Raw genomic sequence first — 21600 nt, 5'->3', positions numbered from 1 at the left:
TGAGTTTTTTTCCGATGAACTTTTTCGACACATTCTTTTGTTCCATAGCTCACACTGCGGAGCAAGCCCATTATTATTTATTTTTACCTTTGTCTGTCCAAAGATTGTTCACCATCTTTTTATCTTGTTGATAAAATTTATTTTCATTATTACAATTAATTGCTATAAAGAGATATATATACATAATCAAGATTCGAATGTATATCTATATATTTAATACATCAAAGTAGAGGTAGGTATGTACAAGAGTTTTAATACACCATTACAATTAAACATAGTTATTTCAATTTTCGATTTTTTTTTTTAAAACTTTTAGATCCCAAATTTCTTTGGTCGAGAAAAGGATCTCTCAAGCCAGCCTGCATTGATTGCCTGTATGTACAAACTGTTGGGATTATAGAAATAACATTTATCAAAAAATAAGCTGGCTTTTTCGGAATTGGAGTCAGCAGCGGATTCTTTGGTCGAGCGGTCTAAGATGTCAGCTTAAGGCACTGATCCTCCGTACCAATATATTAGTTTAGAGACTTATGTTTGTCATTATCTATGCTATGAAAGTCAATTTAAACACATTTCTTACAGAATAGAGGCAAAAAAGACCAAAATAAGAAGGTTTTTTCGGAATTGGGGTCAGCAGCGGATTCTTTGGTCGAGCGGTCTAAGACGTCAGTTTAAGGCACTGATCCTCCGCGGGCGTGGGTTCAAATCCCACAGGAATCATCACATCTTTTTTTTTTTTCCATTTTTCCCTCCTTTCATGTCCTCTCCCTCCCCTCCTTTCATGTCCTCTCCCTCCCCTCCTTTCATGTCCTCTCCCTCCCCTCCTTTCCCTTTCCCCTTTCCCCTTTCCCTCCTTTCATGTCCTCTCCCTCCCCTCCTTTCCCTTTCCCCTTTCCCTCCTTTCCCCTCCTTTCCCCTCTCCCTCCTTTCATGTCCTCTCCCTCCCCTCCTTTTATCAAGATAGATAAAGAAACCTCTGTCAGACACAGATCCACCAATGAAAATTTTCTTAAATAAATATCGCTGATGATTTTGTAACCATCCCTCCGTCACTCACGAGGTTTGATTCAGATTGCTTCCATGCTATGCGATGATTGGTCAGGAGCCAGATGTTCACAGTTCGTTATGCATTAGTTGCTTTGTAGGGATATTTCTTTTTGAAATAATTGTTTATTTTTTCTTCAGGAATGATTCCGGATGGGCAACCCAAAGCTTCAAAAGGTTGTTGAATTATATATATTTTTCACAATCCGAATTTAAAAATGGTTGACTGTATGTTACACTCCCACGAGCAAAGATTTTTATATTAACAACATCAAAAAAGATAAAATTACATTTAGAGGAGTTCCATATAACTTTGAAAGGTTATTTGCATACACTGAGAAAGATCCAGCCGATAATATTAAGCTAGCTTCTTCGTTTTTTGAAATGATGGCGAACCAAATCCCCAGCGTATCGGCTATGCAGGGGGTAGATGCTGTTGGAGCTTATGAAGACCTCAAGAAATTGAATATATTCTTGCAACAATTGTCGCCAGCTATTGCAGAAAAGAAGTTGCCGGTAGTAGCTGGTGGTATCCAGATTCCTTGGGGAAATAAACCAGTTCTTTTCAAAGAGCTCGAAAAACAGTTCTATCTTACCTCGTCCAAGGCTTATATCAAAAGATTTGTCCTTCTCAAGACCACGAAGTTGCAAGAACGAATTCAAGAAGATTTGACAGAAATCGCCGCATTTGACGCTGCCGCAAATTTGTTTCAATAACTCTTATATAAGAGCCATTGATGTTTATTAAATAAAACATTTTATTGGAATAAACCATTTAAGGAAGGTCCTCGTTAATAAAGTATCCATTTGCAAGAGGAGCTCTGGACATTTGGTGATCCAATTCTTCTTGAACTTCTTTTATGACCCTTTCATAGCAATTTTTTAGGATCTCCCTGCATGCCAGATTGCACCTTTCTGAGAGAGAGTAGTCAAATGTTACCATTACTCTCCTAAAGTCTAGAGGGAAAATAATCTCTGGCAAATGCGAGTGGTGGGGGCATGGGATAAATAAAGATGTATCCATTCAATAGGATCTAGAAAATAAATAAATAATTTCTTTCTGTAAAAAATTAACATTACATTTGTTTGAATATTGGTGTTGGGATTTCACGTGAAACATCTCTTCATTTAACCCCACTTGGGGGAAAGGAAGGGAGGGGAATGGAGAGGAGGGGGAAAGGAAGGGAGGGGAATGGAGAGGAGAGGGGAAAGGAAGGGAGGGGAATGGAGAGGAGGGGGAAAGGAAGGGAGGGGAGGAATGGAGAGGAGGAGGGGAAAGGAAGGGAGGGGAAAGGAAGGGAGGGGAATGGAGAGGAGGGGGAAAGGAAGGGAGGGGAATGGAGAGGAGGGGGAAAGGAAGGGAGGGGAATGGAGAGGAGAGGGGAAAGGAAGGGAGGGGAATGGAGAGGAGAGGGGAAAGGAAGGGAGGGGAATGGAGAGGAGAGGGGAAAGGAAGGGAGGGGAATGGAGAGGAGAGGGGAAAGGAAGGGAGGGGAATGGAGAGGAGGGGGAAAGGAAGGGAGGGGAATGGAGAGGAGAGGGGAAAGGAAGGGAGGGGAATGGAGAGGAGGGGGAAAGGAAGGGAGGGGAATGGAGAGGAGAGGGGAAAGGAAGGGAGGGGAATGGAGAGGAGGGGGAAAGGAAGGGAGGGGAAAATTAATATGGGTGAGTATGGAATGTTGATGGCTAATCTTTTCACTGATTGTTTGGATGGGTCTTGCACGGTAATGGTAGTGTCGTTTGATACAGATTCTTCTAATATCTTGTTGGTTACATAGATTGTACGATCGTCTGCCTCTGCATTCTTTATGCATTGGACATAGAGTGACACGCTATCAACTCGGAGTTGGATCCAAGCAACATCATTTTCTGCGCCATTGAATGATCCAGATTCAGATGATGAACAACTGTCGGAACTAGTGTTTCTAGTAATGACCGAGTCCATGATGAGTTGAAGTGTATTGAGACGTGATGAAAAGCTATAGTTGGACATACTAATAGTATATTTGATGGTTGAATCTTGAACGGTAAAGTTGGCATCTGCAAAGTCAATCATTACATCACTAGTAGTGTTGAAATGTTCAATGGTCACATTGATAGTTGATGTTGTGTTGTCTCCTTGGCGAATAACGGTTGTGTAATTGTATAGAGTACTTGATCTATTTGAATTAAAACCACCAACATAATCCCAATCATTTAATGGATATGATTTTAATGTATCACCATCAATTGAAATCTCTCTTAGTTCAATGATTGATATAAATGTTTTTGTTTTAGCAGTTTCCTCTGACGATGATGATTCCTTATTATTGTCTTGATCTTTAATAAACATATTTAAAGATGGTTTATCTTGATTGAATTCCATTTTCAAAGAGTCGTGAGGTATTTTGACACTTGTACAACCACTTCCAGTATAACCAGTTGAACATTGACAACCAGTCTTTGTACAAACACCATTTCCACCACATATTTTGTCGTTGGAATCCTTTGGACAAGGGAATAGAGACTCTTGATAGATAAAATCTTTTGAGACGAGAATAATAGAGTTTGTCGAGATGCTAACCGATCCAAGTCCATCCGACACATAGAGTGAGAGTCTATCTGATTTTAATTGTGGTTGGGTAAATATAATTTGGTATTGATTTTCGACACCCAATTGCTTGGTGGCAAAGCTTTTAACTTGAATGGGTGTTGATCCATCCATTAGGTCAAAGTATCCAACTACTGGTAATGGTTTATCCAATGAACCAAAGTTGCATCCATTTACTGTAATTGAGTTTCCTCCAGATTGAGTAATCTTGTCGACGATATGGAGTATCTTTGGAGTCCAATCCATTTTTGGTGCTGTAATAACACCATTATTGATAATGTTTGGAAGGGCAACCAATAAATCGGCAGTATCATATCCAAGAGGGTTCAAAGCATTATCAATGATACCATAGACTCCAACGGCCAAGAATTCTCCTCCAAATCCATACATGTAGGGGACAGTAATATTACCCGAGCATTCAATTTGATCTCCAGTTGGTGAGCCGTCAAGATTAAGAGGTACCTCTAAAACTTGTCCTCTAATGTTGGTCAAGTAGATGGATGGCAAGTGGAGTTGTGATAGACCATAGGTTGGTTTGGATAGTGACAGTGTCAATTTAAATGCGATTGGTGTTGAAGTAAACGATGACAATATAGTTGGACTAAAGGTAAGATTGGCAATGGTGGGAGTACTGAGAGTACTGACAATAGTCTCTGATGGGAGACTACAAACGACATTGTATATTCTATAGTTTGTGTCTCCAAATACAGGTAGTGCAACGGACAGAGGATTGACTAAAAGACTAGCTTCGAGTATGGTGAGTGGGAATCTACGACAAAAATTTTAGTATGAGAGTAGACAATCACCTCTCACAAGTTGATGTGTGGTTGGGGAATTTTGATAATATGTACACCATACACACTAAAATCCCACCTCATACTAATTTATATATAGGGTAAAAAGAAGAACTGTGGGTGAATGTTGATCATTAAAAATTTTTGAGAGTATCATATGGTATATAAACAGGATTCCACCTATGAGATAAAATCATTTTTTTTCAAATGATTAAAATTATTCTAATCATATTTGTTACAATTCTATTCTTCGATTCTTCATTCGGAGCAATGAAATATTACGGAAAGTATTATGGTCCATTTGGTCAATGGGTTTGTAATGACTATAGGGATCCCAATAAAGGAGCATCCAAGTACAAACTTCCTCCCAATAACTATATTCCTGCTGTTTATGTTTTTTTTGACCAAGATGAAAGATATCTTAGACATAGCCAAAACCAAGCAACAATAGTTAAGTACAATAATATCGTAACCTATGTTGGAAGTTCGGTTAGTAATTTATATAACAGGATTGCTAAACACTACGATTATTGTGATGGGAGTAAAAATTCATGTTATTATTGTTATCTGCCAATGGGGAACCCTGGAACAAAAAACAATGATACGTACATCATGGAACAAATATTGCTCTCTATGTTTTGTGCTCAGCTAAATGATCCAGAGATGGGGGGAGTACATCCAACCCAATTATCCAATGTATATGCAATCATTAAATTTAATAATTTTTAGGTTTCTTACCTTTTATCAAGCAATGTAGATTAGGTCCTGATGGCCAACCAGTGGATATCCTCAAAGTAGTGTCAAACATCTACCTTGATGGAAAATTCCAACGTGCGATGTTGGATCCACTCCTCCAGAATCCAGATCCATTGTCCAGATGGGAGTATATCAAAAATGATATTTTAGATGCTTTACATCATGCATGGTTCCCTATTGAAGATCCCTATCACCATGATGACGGAGAGCTTTCTGTTATTGACAAACTTAAAGGATTGTGGCATCATGACTCAAAGAAAAAAAAGTAGAGCGACAAGAATAATCAATATTACTTTGTCTTTTATTTATCATCCCAAAATAAATCTTTTTAGAATGATTTTTTGCCTATATCATTCACTTCTATTAAAAGGCAACTAAAAAAAACTTTTATTTTATCTTTCAACTCAACAAATAATCTTAACAAATAATGGACCCTTTCAAAATGGCATTACCCTCACCACAAATACCAGAAGATGTCGATGCCTTTGTGGAAGAGATTAAACAGCTAATCAGCGGGTTGGAATATGAAATAGAATGGGAAACGGGAAGTCGTATAAGATTGCTTTCGGATTTGCGTGCCCTAGTTAATTCAGATTACTTTAAATATGTAATGGATAAAGATACTCGTGCTCAATTTGGTGATACTGTCCCATGCTACCCAGATGATGGGGAATTTGTTGAAAGCTGTAAAGGACTTGAAAAGGATAAACATCACGTGCGAATGTATATCGACATCTACAAACGATATGTAGATGCAAGACAAAATAAATAAATAATATGAATGTAGTTTTTGTAAGAAATGGTTCAAAAACAATTATTTAAGTTTTATTTATTTGGTATTTGGACTAGGTTTCAATCCAGAAACCATCCGAGTCGTAATCGCTATCTTCAAAATAGGAATCGAAATAACATGATTGGCAATAAAGGTTGTCTTCATGTTCATAAACCTTTTCACTAATTTCTTGCATACACCACCAGTCGCTTATTGCGTATCCACAATCATGACAGACTGTATAGAAATCTAAACAAGTTGAGCATTGGCGTGCGTCATTTGGATATGGATGGGTCAGTGTCTTTTGGTTTGAAACCAATATTCCCCCACAGAGGCAAGGATCGTTTGGTGATTGTTGTTTATCCATTGAATTGTATATTTATTATATTAATATACATAGACAGTAATTGAAGTGTGAAATGAATTTGGAAAAGCTCTCGATTCAATTTTCAAAGATTAGTAAACTACCATAAAATAAATTGGATATCCATTTTAGTTTTATCTATTCTTTTTCTATTATATAAATATATAAAATGGATACAGATATTAGCTCATCACTTTACTCGTGCGCAAACAAAAAACTTAATTGTAAAGAGTGTGGATCTATTCTCGTTAAACATCCAAAACGACATATCGAAGGACATCCTGCCCCAGATCAATCTTATCATTGCAAACGTTGCGATTTTCAATTTACACCATGCGATGAAGACGGGTGCGACGAAATCATGTGGATACTTGGTACAGTCATGATTGGCTCAGTCATGGGCAATACCACTACCCTGCATGGGGAACAATCGTTTGTAAAAAGCATTTCGAAATCGAGATGAAGGAATATCACGATGCACCAGATTTCTATCAACCTGATTGCCCAATGGAAGACGAAGATTGTGAATATTGTATCGAATGGTTAGAAAAGAATAAATTAGAATAAATATATTATTAACTTTTATTGGCCGTTTGAAGTCATATGTCCAATATCTTTGCATATATCAGTCAAATCACTACATTGGTGGACCGCACAGTTGAAACAAAAGAAGGTATTCTCATACCACTCATCATGGGGGGTGATTACATCTGGTAGACAGTCAAAGCAAACTGAGAAATTATGTCCGGATTCCTGTGATAGTTGGAAAACAAAAAATTAATATATTATATCCAACTTTATGAATTTGATTGTAATAATATTACATTTGTAAAGGAATACATTTATTATTTATAATAGTTCTGTGTATAATAGACTAAGTTTGGTTTTATGCTTTTCTCTTAATGGTGTGTCACTTGGTGATTGTCTGGTAATATTTCTTCTTACTTCTTTACCTGCATATTCAAAAACATAAAAAATGTTTGCCAACTTATTCTCGGCTAGATACTTGTGTGGTATCTCGGAAAGTAAAACACAATTAGGTGTTACGATATGGAATCGGCGGCCATTAAGATTGGATCCATCCATAAAATACATCGAGAATAAATCTTCAAATGAATTGCCATTGAAATCGAAATTTAAAAATTGTTCCATTGACATTCGGAGTGGAACTACCATGAAAAATGAATCTGGTTGTTGAGATGGGCGATGTCCTTTAAAATAAAATCTTTCGGCCAATTTATCCTTTGGTTTGATACTATTGATGATAAGTGGATGACCAATTACAGGCAAACGCATGAGATTGGCAAACTCGCTGACGAGAATTGACTTGGCTCCAAGTAATTGACCCAAAACTCTTTTGTAGGCTTGGTATTTCCTCTTTGGGTCACGGAAATTGGATTTGATTTGACGATTGATAACAATATTTCCAAATACTTGTTTGAATAATACTTTGGGTACTTTGTTTCTACTTACTTCTAGTTTCATATTTGTTGTTGTTTACTTTCCATTCACAATTTAGCATTACCCTCAATCCCCATGGGGAGTAGGTTGAAAAGAGAAACTCAAATAAAAATAATTAAAGAAATAGTTTTGTAAATGAATGCATTTTCTTTTATTTTAGATGTTTGATTATTGACAGGCATTCTTTTTAAGCAACATGTCAGGTGAGATGCGAACTACATCACCAGCAGAGTAGATACCCTCATAAAAGCATCTGAAATGGGTTGGTTCATCGAGATCGAAAACATGGAACTTTACTTAAAGAATATCTTTTGGTTTGGTGAGTTGAAATATCATGTATTCTCCTTTAGGGATGTACTCTTCCTTTTCATTGAAATCCAAGTGTATTGATTGGTGTGGTATTGTTAAAAATGATTGTTGGGGTGAATGCCATTTGATTTATTTATTTATTTATTTATTATTCTGTGTTGCATCCAAAAAGATAAGCACCCATGTAAACACAACGTTGTAATGACACGGGATATGGACCTACATTGAAGAGGTCATGTGATCTAATACATTCTTTTGTGATTGCTGATACCAAAATTGGACATGTTTGGTCAACGCCATCGACTACGGTGTGAGAACGGGAGCATGGCACTCCATTTTTATCCATGAATGCATATGAACAAACACGGGCCCCTTCGAAGGTATCTTGAATAGTAAACGGCGTTGATTGGATGCACAATAACGAAATATCTTCACATGTCAGCTGGATATTTTGTTGTGGTACTAATAACGGTGAAGGTAGTTTGGGTAAACCGTCATTCTCACCCATGGATGGGGAATATGCCAAGAGGCATAAGAAGATGATTGAAATGAGATAGTTGAATTGCATTTATGTTGTAGTTGTAGTAGAGAGGAGAGATGAATTTATAAAATTGAAATGAATCTTGCGATGATCAAGATGCCAAAATCAAAATTAAAAAAAAATTAAAAAATGAAAATCGAGATGAACCAAACCTTTAAAAGGAAGTGTTGGCCCTCGTGATCCATTCATAAACATGGATCAACTAAAAAACAAAGAAGTATTGAATATTAGTACCCAAGTTGGTTGTATTGGTACCCTTTATTCTTACTTGTGTGTAGATTATTGGAGATGTAATACACCCCAATATCCAAGTGCTACATACCCCAATCCTCTTGGTTACATCAAAGTTGAGACAGTTGGTTTATCATTTCAAATAATTGTAATGGGTGATTCATCGGTGGTACCAAGTCATATCATTGGAAATTTCGCTAAAAATAATATGGAAGCACTGGTCGACTCTATCGCGATTCTATCAAGAATTCCATTGGCTCTAATTGGTCCAACAGAAATTAAATATGGAAAAATATCAATACAAGATTTTAATTCATCTCAATATGATAATTCATATATTTACCTCCCATTGGTAAAGGGGGAACATAATATAGATGACAACGAAATTAATAAAATAATTAACTACTCCTCGAAACGATTTACAAAATAGGAAATTGTTGTTGGAGTTGTGTTGGTTATGTCAAAAAGTGTTTTATTGTTGATTTCTTAGTGGCCTTTGAGGGGGTCTTCTTTACGGGTTTCTTGGCTGCTGCTTCTGCTTTCTTGGCTGCAAGTTCGGATTCCCCTTTCACTCTGGCTGCATCTTCGGCCAAGAATTTTGCCCTTTCCTTGGCATCCTTCATTTTCTTTTTCTTTGCGGCTCTTAATTTGTCTTCCAATTCTTTTCCATAAGTGATAAAGATTTCATCACCCGGGTAAATATCTACGATAGCCTTGAAAACAAATGAAGTTTGAGATACCTGGAAGGAGTGTGCGTTAGGGGCGCTGACGATCGTCTCCCCTTCATGGAATTTGTCGAATCGGGGGCCCAATAGACAGTTGGCATAACGAGTGACACCTGATAAAAACTTGTTACCAGAATCGACAACTGCTGTAGTGGATTGGGTTTGCATGGCATACCCATTGATGGGGGTTGGGTCCTGTACATCACGAATCACACCAGAGTATTCCCCAATATCACTTCTTCCTCCTAGATCCAATGAACTTTCCCAATCGGCGATCTTTTCTTTCAACTTTTTCTTCTTTTGCTTTTCGGACAGTGTCTTTGGTACGATATCTTTGATGGTTGGACACTTTGGGGTCACATTCTCTTCGAGAGCTGGGAAGATAACCGTTGGTTTTTCGCGGGTACCACATCTTTTACAATTGCGACGCCCACATCTAGTAGCAAACAGACCAAGCCCCCCATCGATAATGGTGGATTGTTTGACCTTGAGGTGCATCTGTTCCTTAAGGTGTAATGTGCACAGAGTGGTGTGTTGGGACGGCAATTCACAATAGAGGCATGTTTGGGTCCTTGGGATAACCTTGGTGTTGGTTGGGCCTTCGTTGAGTTTGCGGAAAAGGGTGGATCGACCGATGTCATATTGTTTCACCCAGTGTCGCATAAGGTCCCCTCTAAGCGCTTTTGGTATCTTGGGGGTATTGTGATAAATTCGGTGGATGCATTCCAAATCTCTGATTTCTAGTACCATTGTATAATTATGACTTTGAAAAATAAAAATTTTAACTCACATACCGAATTTTAATGTGAGCAGAGAGACTGAAATTAAATTTAAAAAAATTCAAATATTTTAATTGGAAATAATGCCCGAGCCTTGGAATCAACACCAAACTACAAAATAAGCATCGGTCACATGGGGTTGTAATAGAATTTACAAAGAAAATATGGATATTATCTACCAAATCGATCGACCTTTCTCCCCATCGTCTGATGTGAGGGTTCCAAGAATGTATCGAGATCGAATCAAAGAAATTAAGAATCATCCAGATTTCGAATGTTATCACGACACAGTTGGCGTCATAGAGAGGGTTTCCCCTAAATGGTAATGGTAAAATATCACCAATTTGTTCATTCACAAAAAAAATTATCCGTTCTCCAAATGTCATTGGTAAAAGTGGATTCAAAGACAGGCATTTAATTTCAAATGTTTTAAATCTACTTTGGTATTCATTGTACAAAGATTCATCAAGAAGCAGATGGATTCAAAAATATTTTTATTTAGAAATAATTAATAAAAGAATAAGACCATCTTTTTAAAATTTAAAAAAAATATTTTATTCAATATGCATCATCTACAATCCATTCCCAGAATACTCCACTTACTTCAAAATAATCGGAATCTGATAGTATCATAGAAATATTGACGGAATCTTTATGTTGGATACTTATACCATCCGCCCTGAGAGTACATCTTGTCACATCACCCACCGTCACCTGGTCTATAACTGGTATTTGTGTGTGCCCCTTTGTGGATACGCCTATAACAGATTGTGTTGTTGGGGGTCGAAAACGTGGAGGTAAAACACGATGTCCATTTGCTGCAGGTAAATCGTATATCAATCCGGCTGTTCCATTGTAGGGCCCTGTGAATCTAAAGCTCTCTAATCCTACTTTGAAATAACCCCCGATTCGTAAACATCTTAGCCATGCTAATGTTGTTTGTCCTGAGGCATGACGCATGTAAACACCTATTGATTTAATTTCATAACAACTCAAGATACTTGGTATGTAACCATTCAAACTGGGGGCCGAATTTATAAGCCTAATACCGTTTCCATAGAAATCGGTCGTCCCAAGCCATGGCGAGAGCTGACTATACTTACTCCCATCGGTTGGGTAGGCAGCAATCAACGGTGGTGGGTTAATATCTGGGTTTATAGATGAATCAATAAAGGACACTGAGAATGGATAGATAGTTACAAAATCATAGACTGCGATAGAGCTGTAATTGTCAGACGGAACTATACCAACCCAACCAGAAGGATCGACCCGAATCTTAACTTGGCCAATCATTTTTGTGGGATTAAAATAAGCATCAACATATTTTTCGATTTTAGTCATAGATCTTATTGTTTCTAACTGGTGGAAACGAGCTTCTTGTAAACCATTGGTGAAGAGGGTTATTTTAATTGGATCAATGTAGTTGATGGTTGTAGACCCGCTTGAACTCGAAACACCAAATCGGAATGGTGTCACTTCTATTGTTTCTGTGAGTTGAAATGGCATAAACTGAAGTCGGCTATCAACCCCATATGTTGTTCCGTCACTTTTGTAAATATTCTGTCCACTTAACATGTGAAGACCGTCATCTTGGAATGTCACACCCTTGGTATCGAAATTAACATTCGTAACATTGTTCACAACTGGTTGCAATGGGGTACCATCAGCGAGAAGATAACTTTGACCTGCTGCTAGTTTTGGACCTTGTGGTGTAAACACTACTCCTTCAGTGTCTAAAGGGAGTGGTGCATTATCAAGTGGCACCCCATCAGAGTCGTAGACGTTCTGACCCGCCAACAAATGAATACCATCTTGACCAAATACAACACCTCTAGTGTCTTGATAAACCGAACCATCTTGATTGTAGATCTTCTGACCAGTGGCTAGAGTTGGACCTTGAGTAGTAAACACCAAACCCTTTGTATCAAGAGGTTGAGAACCATTACTAATTGGTGTACCATCTGATTTGAATACGTTTTGTCCTGGTGCTAGATGAACACCATCTGTGTTGAAAGTAACTCCTTGTGTGTTCAATGGTGGTGGGGAGTTGTTAATTGGGGTGCCATCAGAGTTGTAGACATTCTGATTCGTAGTAAGATGAATACCATCGGTTTGAAAGGTTACTCCCTTTGTATCTAGTGGTGTAGTACCGCCACCTCCTCCTGAGTTATAAACAGAACCATCACTGTTAAAGATCTTTTCATTCGCACCCAATACCAAACCACCCCCTGGGAAGCCGGTAGAAGTCTTTGGTTCAAACTTACACTCTGAACCATAGAATGGATAAAACTATTGTGATGTTTTGAGAAATATGAATTATTTTTTTGATTTCTTTTTTTTCTTAGCAAGTAGTTTTTCCATTGCTTCCTGCTCATGTGGGTTGCGGCGCAAATATTCTGCCAAGCGGTCATGCGCTTTCGCCATTTCAATCATTGATCCATATTGCTTTTTGGCACACTCGAAGATCTTGTTTCGTAATCCTCCACCAAAAATACTCGTGGCAATACCCGGGATCCTTTCAGAAGTTTCCTTGAGTCCTGGTAAATGAATGGAGAAATCACAATAGTATGTTGCCTTTGGGTCAGCTGGCCGATGCACCTTATCGACCACGAAGCCACGTGAACCTTGTTCCAATAAGCGCTTCAACAAGGGCCTTGCTTCTTTTGAATTCTTGTAAAAAGATGTTAAACGAGTAAGGGCGCTTGCATTTTTCTTTTGTGATTTGTTTTTTGGGGTTCCAACCCCTGATTTACCCTTACGCTGTTTGATGGGGGTTCTGTTCACTGCCTTATGTGGTGCACCTTTTGTCGTGTCATCATCAGAGTCCGATTGATCACTCTCTTCATCTTCGGAGTCTGACGAATCTTCTACAACCGGTTTCTTTGCCAATGACTTCTTCTTTTTCTTTGGATGGTCCTCCTCCTCTTCTCCACTGTCTGATGATGACTCTTTGACCACTGACTTCTTTTCAGACGATGGTTTCTTCTTTGTTGTGATGGCCACCTTTGATATCTGAGTGTTGGGTTTCGTTTTCTTTTTTGGTTGCTCTACGATCTCTTCATCATCCCCATCCTGCTCGGGTGTGACGGGATGGTCCTTTCTCTTGTCGCCTCCATCTTTTTCGTTGCTTCTTTTGTTCTTCTCTTCTGTTTGTTGTGATGATGGTGACTCAATCTCCATACGATCGGTGACTGATGTATCAAACCTCTCAGCCATGGGTGGGGTATCAAAACTAGAATCACACATTGCACCATACTCGAGAGGTGGGGTTGGTTCGAGATGGCAAGAGTTATCTCCAAACAATTGGTCGTCGTTGCCACCAAATGATTCCGATGGTGGTGGACTGGCGACGGGTGGGTTCTCTGTGTCAGGGTGGTGGACCGTTGGATCTTGATCTGCGGTTGCTGTTTGTTGGTCGGATGGGAGGAATATGGTATTAAAATACATTGTGCGGTGGTCATCCGCAGTCATATCACCTCTGGGATTCGACAGGAGATATTTCTTGTAATCCTTGTAGGCACGTGAATAACTATCAGCAAATCCTCCCCACATAGAGTCGTTGGGGTCTATCGGTTGTTTGGCACCTCTGTGGTGGCAGTATGAGTTGAATAATCCCGCATTTGGTACTGGCACTGGTACTGATTTCTTGATTTGACCAAGTACTTTGCAGATATTTCCCGTTCTCACTGGCACATCGGGTGGGGGTGGGATAAGACCAGAGGCAATGTCACGTTGTCGTTTTTCGCGTCGTTCTTGTGCTTCCTTTTCTTCTCTGGCCAATTGAAGCTTGTTTGCCTTTGTAGCTTTTTCTTTGTCCAGTTCTCCCCTTGATAAAAATATCAAGATATTCATCATAACCATCACCTCTAATATTATTATTTGTATTGTACAATGTAAAATTACATTCCAAGTTGGTTGAATTAATATTTAAAATAAAACAATCACTTTCATTAATCATAACCATTGATATTGTCGGAATGATCATTCCAAATTCACCATTTAATTCTATGTATTCGTTTTTTTTTAGATTTATACACATACGTCTTTTAAAATTAAATTGATTGATTTCACTATTTCTAATATTTCTAATATTTAAATTTAGTATAGTTGAGGGTGAAGATATGACAAGTGGAAAATAACAAGACAAAGTATCATTTAAATAAATTGTATTATTTTTCTCACAAACCACTCCATTTAAAGATATAGTATGATTGATATAAATATTGTAATTGAGTTGCGTTAAAAGGTTGATACCAAAAGGTTGTTGATCGATTGATATTATATTACCAAGATTGATTCGAGTAAATGATACTGGAATAGTGACTGAATATATTTCATTACTACCCAACATGACTCGATCCTCTATAGATCCCAAATCACCATCGGTTCTATTAAACTGTATCATTTTGTTGGGTATCTTGAATGTAGTCTCTCCAATATCATACTTTATCTTGTAAAGTGACATTAATAGATTATTTCCACCGATATCAAATAGTAGATTATTACTACTTTGATTTCTATAATAAAGTGATGTAACCTTTGAATCTAAATATAATATTAATAACTATATCCACTCATGAACCATTTGTACTACATACCACAAGGATAATCAAAACCAAAATAATCTAAAAACATCAAAGAGTTGAAATGACCACTATAACAACTAAAACACTGTGCCATATAATTCATCTGATAGGCCGAGTCTGGCAACGGTGCTAGATTCATCCCACGACCGGTACACAAAGAGTCTGGTATCCTATCGATATATAACTTTGGGGTCACAGGAACAGAGTCATAATGACTCAAAAGAAGAGTCAACATTAGATCCTCTCCAAATCCATCAGGTATAGATTCTTTAAACTCTATTATACTCCTAAAAATAAATAGTACTATTATTAATAATACTATTTATTATTCAATTTAAAATATTATACATACAAAACGGATAAATTAGGATAATATATTGAATTTAGATTTTTTGGTAAAGTTTGAGGTGCAAAGAAATATCTGTGTGTGTAATGATTGATGGTTAATTCAATTCAGAGTAATTATATTTTGATGTTATTTACAACTTGTATACTTTATATATACATACAAACGAGTTAGTTTAGTTAGAGAGAATGGGAATCCATCTGGAATGTATGGTACTGATGGTGTTAAAATGGTCAGAGAATCGAGGTTGGATAGATCTTTGACCATTTCAAGAATATTAATACTACAATCCATACACAGTGATTCAATTCGTAAAAGAGTCAAATTTGGGAAATAGAGTGAACCAAGTGACTTGTCAGGTACTCCAGAGTTTTTAAATGGTATTCCTTTTGTTGGTGACATGTATCTGAAATACAAATTATTAGGTAACAGTTAATAGATTGATAGATAGATTGATAGATTGATTGCTAACAATACATACAATGAAGTAAAAGAGCCATTTACAGCCTTTGTTGAATTACTCGAGTAATTTGATAAAACATTATCAACAAATGTCCAATTCATTCCATATTGTTTGAGTAGAAATACTAGTGATGGTGCTAAAGATATATATATTTATATAAACAAACAACCTATTAATATCTATATATTTATCTATTTATCTTTGACACTTACCTTCATCAGAGTTGATCTTTAAAGGAGGGGGTGGGTATACAATCGGAGCAGCATTGACAATCATAATGATGATGTTTACAGACACGATCATCAACCCAAGCAATCGATACATCATAGACACCTTCATGATAATATCGTATTATATCTTCAAAGTAAAGAACCAAACATCAACGAATGTTACCGACATTGTGATCAAATGTATTCTTGGAACTCTTTGTCAAAGACGGTTTTTTTTTAGACAAAGATCTTTGTTGCACGTGAGCTTTCACCAATCGATGGTGATCCACTATTGATCGACGTCGTGTGCTGTTTATCTATCTATTTATCTATCTATCTATCTATCTATCTATCTATCTATCTATCTATCTATCTATTAAAACAAGAGTGAAGAAATGATATCTTTAAAGATAACTAATAGTTTAATAATACTTTTAGTTTTAGGGTTAGGGTTATTTGTTTCAATTGGAGAGTCACAACAACTATCATTGACGGTTACTCAAATAGTTGTTGGTATCACATCGGTTAGTATCACCTATGTTGCACAGTGTCCTTCACCACCTGGAACTCCAGGTCTTTCACTAAACGGAAATGCTATCCCATGCAATACAGTGTCACCCAACACTCTACAATGTATTGGTCTGTCACCCAACTCTACAGCACAATACGATTTCTCGTTTATGTGTGGTATAGCATTTGTACATACTCCAAATAAACTTTCCATTAAAACCTATGCTATGCTTGGTAATCCAATAGCAACTGTCATCCCTATCAATTCTAGAACACTTAATCTTACAATGTCTGTTGATGGTGGTAAGTATCATAAATAGAATTATTATTATTATTATTTGTTTGTTAATTAATTAATTAATCTTTTTTATTTAATTTAGGTAATCCTGCATTAACATATTATGATTTTGAAATCAATGGTGTCCCAGTGATAACACATACACAAATGACTAATATCATCTTTCCAACTGATATTGGGCTTGGTAGTCATCCAGTTTTATTTACTGCCGAATGTGATGGATTCTCTTTTTCAGCTGCCTCTTCTTTTATTATTTATCAAGGTATGTACACAAATAAACAAACAAACAAATATACAAATATATAATAAGTAATATTAATTTATTTTTTAGATTTAATATTTGATGTTGAAATTAACAAGTTGGGATCAAATAGTGCAACTGCTTATTTAAATAATATATCTGGAAATGATTCTCAAACTACTATAACATATTATCTCAATGATAATGCCATTCAAAATTGTACGGGGGTAGTGGTTGGTGTTAATTGTAATTTAACAAATCTTACACCTGATACATTGCATACACTCAAGGTATACGGTGTAAATGGTAACCATGTTGCCAATACAACCCATCTCAACTTTACAACTGATCCAGCATTGGAAATTATAACTCTTGAAGGATATCAAACGGATAATTCACAGTTTATCGTAGAGTATACTGCTACTGGTGGTACTGAAACACCACTCTTTACAGTCTATGTAAATGGTACTGTCTATTGCGAAGAGGAATATAGTGATTATTGTAATATTCCACTCACAGAAGAATCATTAATCTCTCAACACACTATTCTATTAAAAGCAACTTCATCACCAGACTCTAAAGATGATCAAACATTTACCTATAATACTTGGAGATGTACGTACTACATTATAATTATATAATTAACAAAAAAAAGGATTAATTTAATCTATTTATATTTTATAGCACCAAAGATATTAAATATTACAGGAGTAGTAAATGATAAAGGTCAAATTGTATTGGAATGGGAAAGTGTTTATGGTAATCCAAATGAACCATTCAAATATACTGCATTACTTACAAATGATATTAACGAACCATATGATGTTATTTGTGACAAGATCGATGAAAAGATATGTACATCCAACTCGACTGGTAATATTCAAAATATTATCATTATAACATCCAACGACAATTTCGATCAAACTGAAAATCAAGCTATCTTCAATTTTACATTATGTGCATCTACTGAAACACCAACAGGACCACTCTGTTCAGGTCATGGTATTTGTGGTAATGGTACTTTGGGTTGTACTTGTAATCAAAATTACAATGGTACATTATGTCAAACTAAAATTGGACCATCTACCACTGGATCATCATCAAGTGAAGTTCCAGTAAGTTCATCATTCTCTATTATCTATGGATCATCATCTTCATCCTCTTTCTTTTATTGTATTATTACTTTTATTTTTGGTTTAATATTATTATTCTAAAATGAGCCAACCAAAACAAATCAAATTAAATAAATAAATATCTTACTCTATCATTATTATTTGCCATTTTTATCTTTTAATCACAGAGAGAGAGAGATAAAATGTGATTGTAAATGTACACGGGAGAGATAAATAAATTCAACCAAGTATGACCATTTCATTGAATCAAAATCTAAATATCTTGCGATAAATACCCATTTTTTTTTTTTTTTGATTTGTCCTTTGAATTTTTAAACAGTTGTCTCCTTTTCGATTGACAATTTAATCGTGTGACAAATTTATAAATATATATATATAACTAAAAAAAAGAGATATATAAATAATAAAAAGAAAAATGGTAACAAAAAGTTTAATAATACTTTTAGTTTTAGGGTTAGGGTTATTTGTTTCACCTTCACAATCACAAACCCCGTCAATTACAGTTACCAATATCGTAGCTGGTATGACTGCAGTCAACATAACCTATGAAACAGTGTGTCTTACAGTGCCAGTACTCCTTCCCAGAATTTGGCTCACCGAAGAAATCATTTGTTCGTCAGTTTCTCCCAACACTGTACTATGTCCTGGACTCACACCAAACACAAATGGACTATACTATTTCTACTTTCAATGCGGTCAAGTAAATGTAAATACCACAAATCAAATTGAAATTTCAACCTTTCCAACATTTTCAAATCCAATAATACAAGTCAAACAAATTACCTCTAAATCAATCAATATTATGTGGTCAGTTGTTGGTGGTAAGTAGATACTTTTAAAATATTATTTTAAAATCAAATTGTTAATTATTTTATTTTATTTTATTTACTTTTTTTTTAGGAAATCCTGCATTGACAGTTGTAGACATTCAATTAGATAATATACCAGTTGTAATAGGTACACAAGATACTGATTTCAACCTTGACATAAATGTTGGTCTTGGATACCACATGTTGTTAGTCACATTCTATTCTGGTGATGGAAATCCAATTTCAGCTGTTCACAATTTTATTATATTACAAGGTAAACATATATATACATATATTAAATCAATCAATATATTAATTTAATTATTTCTTTTTTTTTTTTAGATTTAACATATGATATTGTAATTGGAAATTTGGGATCAAATAGTGCAAATGTTAAATTGGCCAATGTTGCTGGAAATGATGCTCAAACTGTTATAACATACTATATCGACGATGTTGCCGTTGTGGGTTGTATAGGATTAACTCTTAGTCTAAAATGTAATTTAACAAATCTTGCACCTGATACGGAACATACACTCAAGGTATACGGTGTAAATGGTAATCTAATTTCCAATACAACCTATCTCAACTTTACAACTGATCCTGCATTGGAAATTACATCTCTTGAAGGATTCCAATCAGATAATTCAGAGTTTACTCTTGATTATGCTGCTACTGGTGGTACTGACATAATACTCTTTACAGTCTATGTTAATGGTACTGTCTATTGCGAAGAGGATTATGGTGATTATTGTACAATTCCACTCACAGAAGAATCATTAATCTCTCAACACACTATTCTATTAAAAGCAACTTCATCACCAGACTCTAAAGATGATCAAACTTTGACTTTTAATACTTGGAGAGGTATGTAATTAAAAAATAACAAGGATATTGTTGTCCCCTTTACTTTTTAATTAATCTTACTTCTTGTTATTATTATTATTATTATTACTATTTAATTATTACTTTAAATCAAGTAATATCTATATATTACTATCGTATATATCAACAATTCTAGAATGAGTAAATTATTAGAATATGCAAATCATTGCTTAGAATCATATCAACCAACTACAATTGTAGCTGCTACTGCAGGTATTACTGCTGCCTCTGTTTTACTTTTTAACAGTATTTCTGATCAAGGTAATATAATATAAAATTATAACATCTATAACATTTATAAATATATATATATAGATGTATATTTTGATTGATTGATCAAATCTAATCTTTTTTTTTTATGTTTTTTCTATTTATTTATTTTTTTCTAATAGATTTTAGAAAACAAATGAGAAATAAAGTATTTAGTACATTAAGAAGTGCACCAGGTGTAAAGGAAAAAGTAAAGGAAGAGAGAAAGAAAATCAAAGATCATCTAAAGGAACAATTCCAAACCAATCCAAAGCACTCTCACTACACTTTGCCATTGAATGGTATCAAGCATGATGACATTCTCGAATTTATGGACGAGTTGATGAAAATAGATGAGAGCAAGTGGAAAGACAGCAAGGTCAGTGGTTGTGTCTATCTCGGTGAACAAGAACACTCGAACCTTTTGAACAAGACCTATGGCATGTTCTCACTCACCAATCCATTGCATCCAGACGTATTCCCCTCTATCAGAAAATTCGAAACTGAATCCATCGCCATGGTTGCCAACATGGTTAATGCTCATCCAAAGGTGGTTGGTGCAATGAATATTAATTAATCTATTTATATTTTATAGCACCAAAGATATTAAATATTACAGGAGTAGTAAATGATAAAGGTCAAATTGTATTGGGATGGGAAAGTGTTTATGGTAATCCAAATGAACCATTCAAATATACTGCATTACTTACAAATGATATTAACGAACCATATGATGTTATTTGTGACAAGATCGATGAAAAGATATGTACATCCAACTTGACTGGTAATATTCAAAATATTATCATTATAACAGCCAATGACAATTTCGATCAAACTGAAAACCAAGCTAAATTCGATTTTACATTATGTGCATCTACTGAAACACCAACAGGACCACTCTGTTCAGGTCATGGTATTTGTGGTAATGGTACTTTGGGTTGTACTTGTAATTCAAATTACAATGGTACATTATGTCAAACTAAAATTGAACCATCATCATCAAGCGAGGTTAGTTCATCATTCTCTATTATCTATGGATCATCATCGTCATACACTTTCAACTCTTTGTTCTATTACTGTATTACTTTAATTTTTGGTTTAATATTATTATTTTAATTCTAAAATTAAAAAATTAAATCAACCAAAATAAATAAATAAACAAATTTATAAACTTTTGTTATTTTTCTCCACATTCTAAATTATAATATTAAATTAAAACTAGTATTAGTTTAAAATAAATAACAATATTAAAAATATTTAACCAACCATATATATATATATACACATAATCAAATTGTTTATTTATTGGCAATCCAGTATTTATTTATTTATTCATGATTCTTTTATTATTCTAGATCTTTGAATGCATAAGCTCATATTCAACGGACAACACCAAGATTTATTATAAAATATATATCTATATTACTACTCTACTGTATCTCATTGCCAGGCAGCGAGCGTTTGTTTGTCTTCATTGCTAGACCTCCAAATTTGATTATGTATGT

At 35.4% G+C, this 21600-nt stretch overlaps 10 protein-coding genes and 1 non-coding gene across 11 annotated transcripts; 5 read left to right on the top strand and 6 right to left on the bottom strand.

Annotated features, from left to right (window-relative positions):
- The first annotated feature begins 639 nt into the window (after window positions 1-639).
- DFA_02862 lies at window positions 640-720 on the top strand. The gene has a single exon. It is a non-coding gene; the product is annotated as a tRNA-Leu (tRNA).
- A 1274-nt stretch (window positions 721-1994) lies between these two features.
- Window positions 1995-4625, bottom strand: DFA_02861 (uncharacterized protein; the record flags this gene model as incomplete). Its single annotated transcript, XM_004362412.1, has 4 exons — window positions 1995-2078; window positions 2792-3284; window positions 3375-4403; window positions 4609-4625. 4 exons carry the CDS (start codon window positions 4623-4625, stop codon window positions 1995-1997), a joined length of 1623 nt encoding a protein of 540 aa, XP_004362469.1.
- A 73-nt stretch (window positions 4626-4698) lies between these two features.
- On the top strand, window positions 4699-5453 carry DFA_02860 (uncharacterized protein; the record flags this gene model as incomplete). Its single annotated transcript, XM_004362411.1, has 2 exons — window positions 4699-4921; window positions 5158-5453. 2 exons carry the CDS (start codon window positions 4699-4701, stop codon window positions 5451-5453), a joined length of 519 nt encoding a protein of 172 aa, XP_004362468.1.
- Window positions 5454-5626: 173 nt separating this feature from the next.
- DFA_02859 (uncharacterized protein) lies at window positions 5627-5956 on the top strand (the record flags this gene model as incomplete). Its single annotated transcript, XM_004362410.1, has 1 exon — window positions 5627-5956. One exon carries the CDS (start codon window positions 5627-5629, stop codon window positions 5954-5956), a length of 330 nt encoding a protein of 109 aa, XP_004362467.1.
- Window positions 5957-6029: 73 nt separating this feature from the next.
- DFA_02858 (uncharacterized protein) lies at window positions 6030-6323 on the bottom strand (the record flags this gene model as incomplete). Its single annotated transcript, XM_004362409.1, has 1 exon — window positions 6030-6323. One exon carries the CDS (start codon window positions 6321-6323, stop codon window positions 6030-6032), a length of 294 nt encoding a protein of 97 aa, XP_004362466.1.
- Window positions 6324-6489: 166 nt separating this feature from the next.
- Window positions 6490-6887, top strand: DFA_02857 (uncharacterized protein; the record flags this gene model as incomplete). The annotated part of the gene is made up of 2 exons (XM_004362408.1): window positions 6490-6756; window positions 6780-6887. The coding sequence occupies 2 exons, from the start codon at window positions 6490-6492 to the stop codon at window positions 6885-6887; spliced, it is 375 nt and encodes a 124-aa protein (XP_004362465.1).
- Window positions 6888-7169: 282 nt separating this feature from the next.
- DFA_02856 (uncharacterized protein) lies at window positions 7170-7805 on the bottom strand (the record flags this gene model as incomplete). Its single annotated transcript, XM_004362407.1, has 1 exon — window positions 7170-7805. The coding sequence occupies one exon, from the start codon at window positions 7803-7805 to the stop codon at window positions 7170-7172; it is 636 nt and encodes a 211-aa protein (XP_004362464.1).
- A 144-nt stretch (window positions 7806-7949) lies between these two features.
- On the bottom strand, window positions 7950-8658 carry DFA_02855 (uncharacterized protein; the record flags this gene model as incomplete). The annotated part of the gene is made up of 2 exons (XM_004362406.1): window positions 7950-8072; window positions 8314-8658. The coding sequence occupies 2 exons, from the start codon at window positions 8656-8658 to the stop codon at window positions 7950-7952; spliced, it is 468 nt and encodes a 155-aa protein (XP_004362463.1).
- A 659-nt stretch (window positions 8659-9317) lies between these two features.
- DFA_02854 (uncharacterized protein) lies at window positions 9318-10085 on the bottom strand (the record flags this gene model as incomplete). The annotated part of the gene is made up of 1 exon (XM_004362405.1): window positions 9318-10085. One exon carries the CDS (start codon window positions 10083-10085, stop codon window positions 9318-9320), a length of 768 nt encoding a protein of 255 aa, XP_004362462.1.
- Window positions 10086-10924: 839 nt separating this feature from the next.
- Window positions 10925-16037, bottom strand: DFA_02853 (uncharacterized protein; the record flags this gene model as incomplete). The annotated part of the gene is made up of 9 exons (XM_004362404.1): window positions 10925-11334; window positions 11470-12633; window positions 12862-14192; window positions 14257-14754; window positions 14812-14911; window positions 14965-15239; window positions 15462-15704; window positions 15780-15897; window positions 15974-16037. 9 exons carry the CDS (start codon window positions 16035-16037, stop codon window positions 10925-10927), a joined length of 4203 nt encoding a protein of 1400 aa, XP_004362461.1.
- A 61-nt stretch (window positions 16038-16098) lies between these two features.
- DFA_02852 (sphingosine-1-phosphate lyase) lies at window positions 16099-21458 on the top strand (the record flags this gene model as incomplete). The annotated part of the gene is made up of 13 exons (XM_004362403.1): window positions 16099-16125; window positions 16212-16281; window positions 16409-16783; window positions 16861-17040; window positions 17110-17634; window positions 17704-18192; window positions 18599-18973; window positions 19053-19235; window positions 19304-19832; window positions 19983-20107; window positions 20239-20535; window positions 20691-21173; window positions 21451-21458. 13 exons carry the CDS (start codon window positions 16099-16101, stop codon window positions 21456-21458), a joined length of 3666 nt encoding a protein of 1221 aa, XP_004362460.1.
- Between the last annotated feature and the right edge of the window lie 142 nt (window positions 21459-21600).

This window comes from Cavenderia fasciculata (assembly GCF_000203815.1).
Source record: "Cavenderia fasciculata unplaced genomic scaffold Scf_Dfasci-G-b-205a01.r1-3, whole genome shotgun sequence".
Classification (NCBI taxonomy): Eukaryota; Evosea; class Eumycetozoa; order Acytosteliales; family Cavenderiaceae; genus Cavenderia; species Cavenderia fasciculata.
This window is presented reverse-complemented; position numbering and strand designations above follow the sequence as displayed.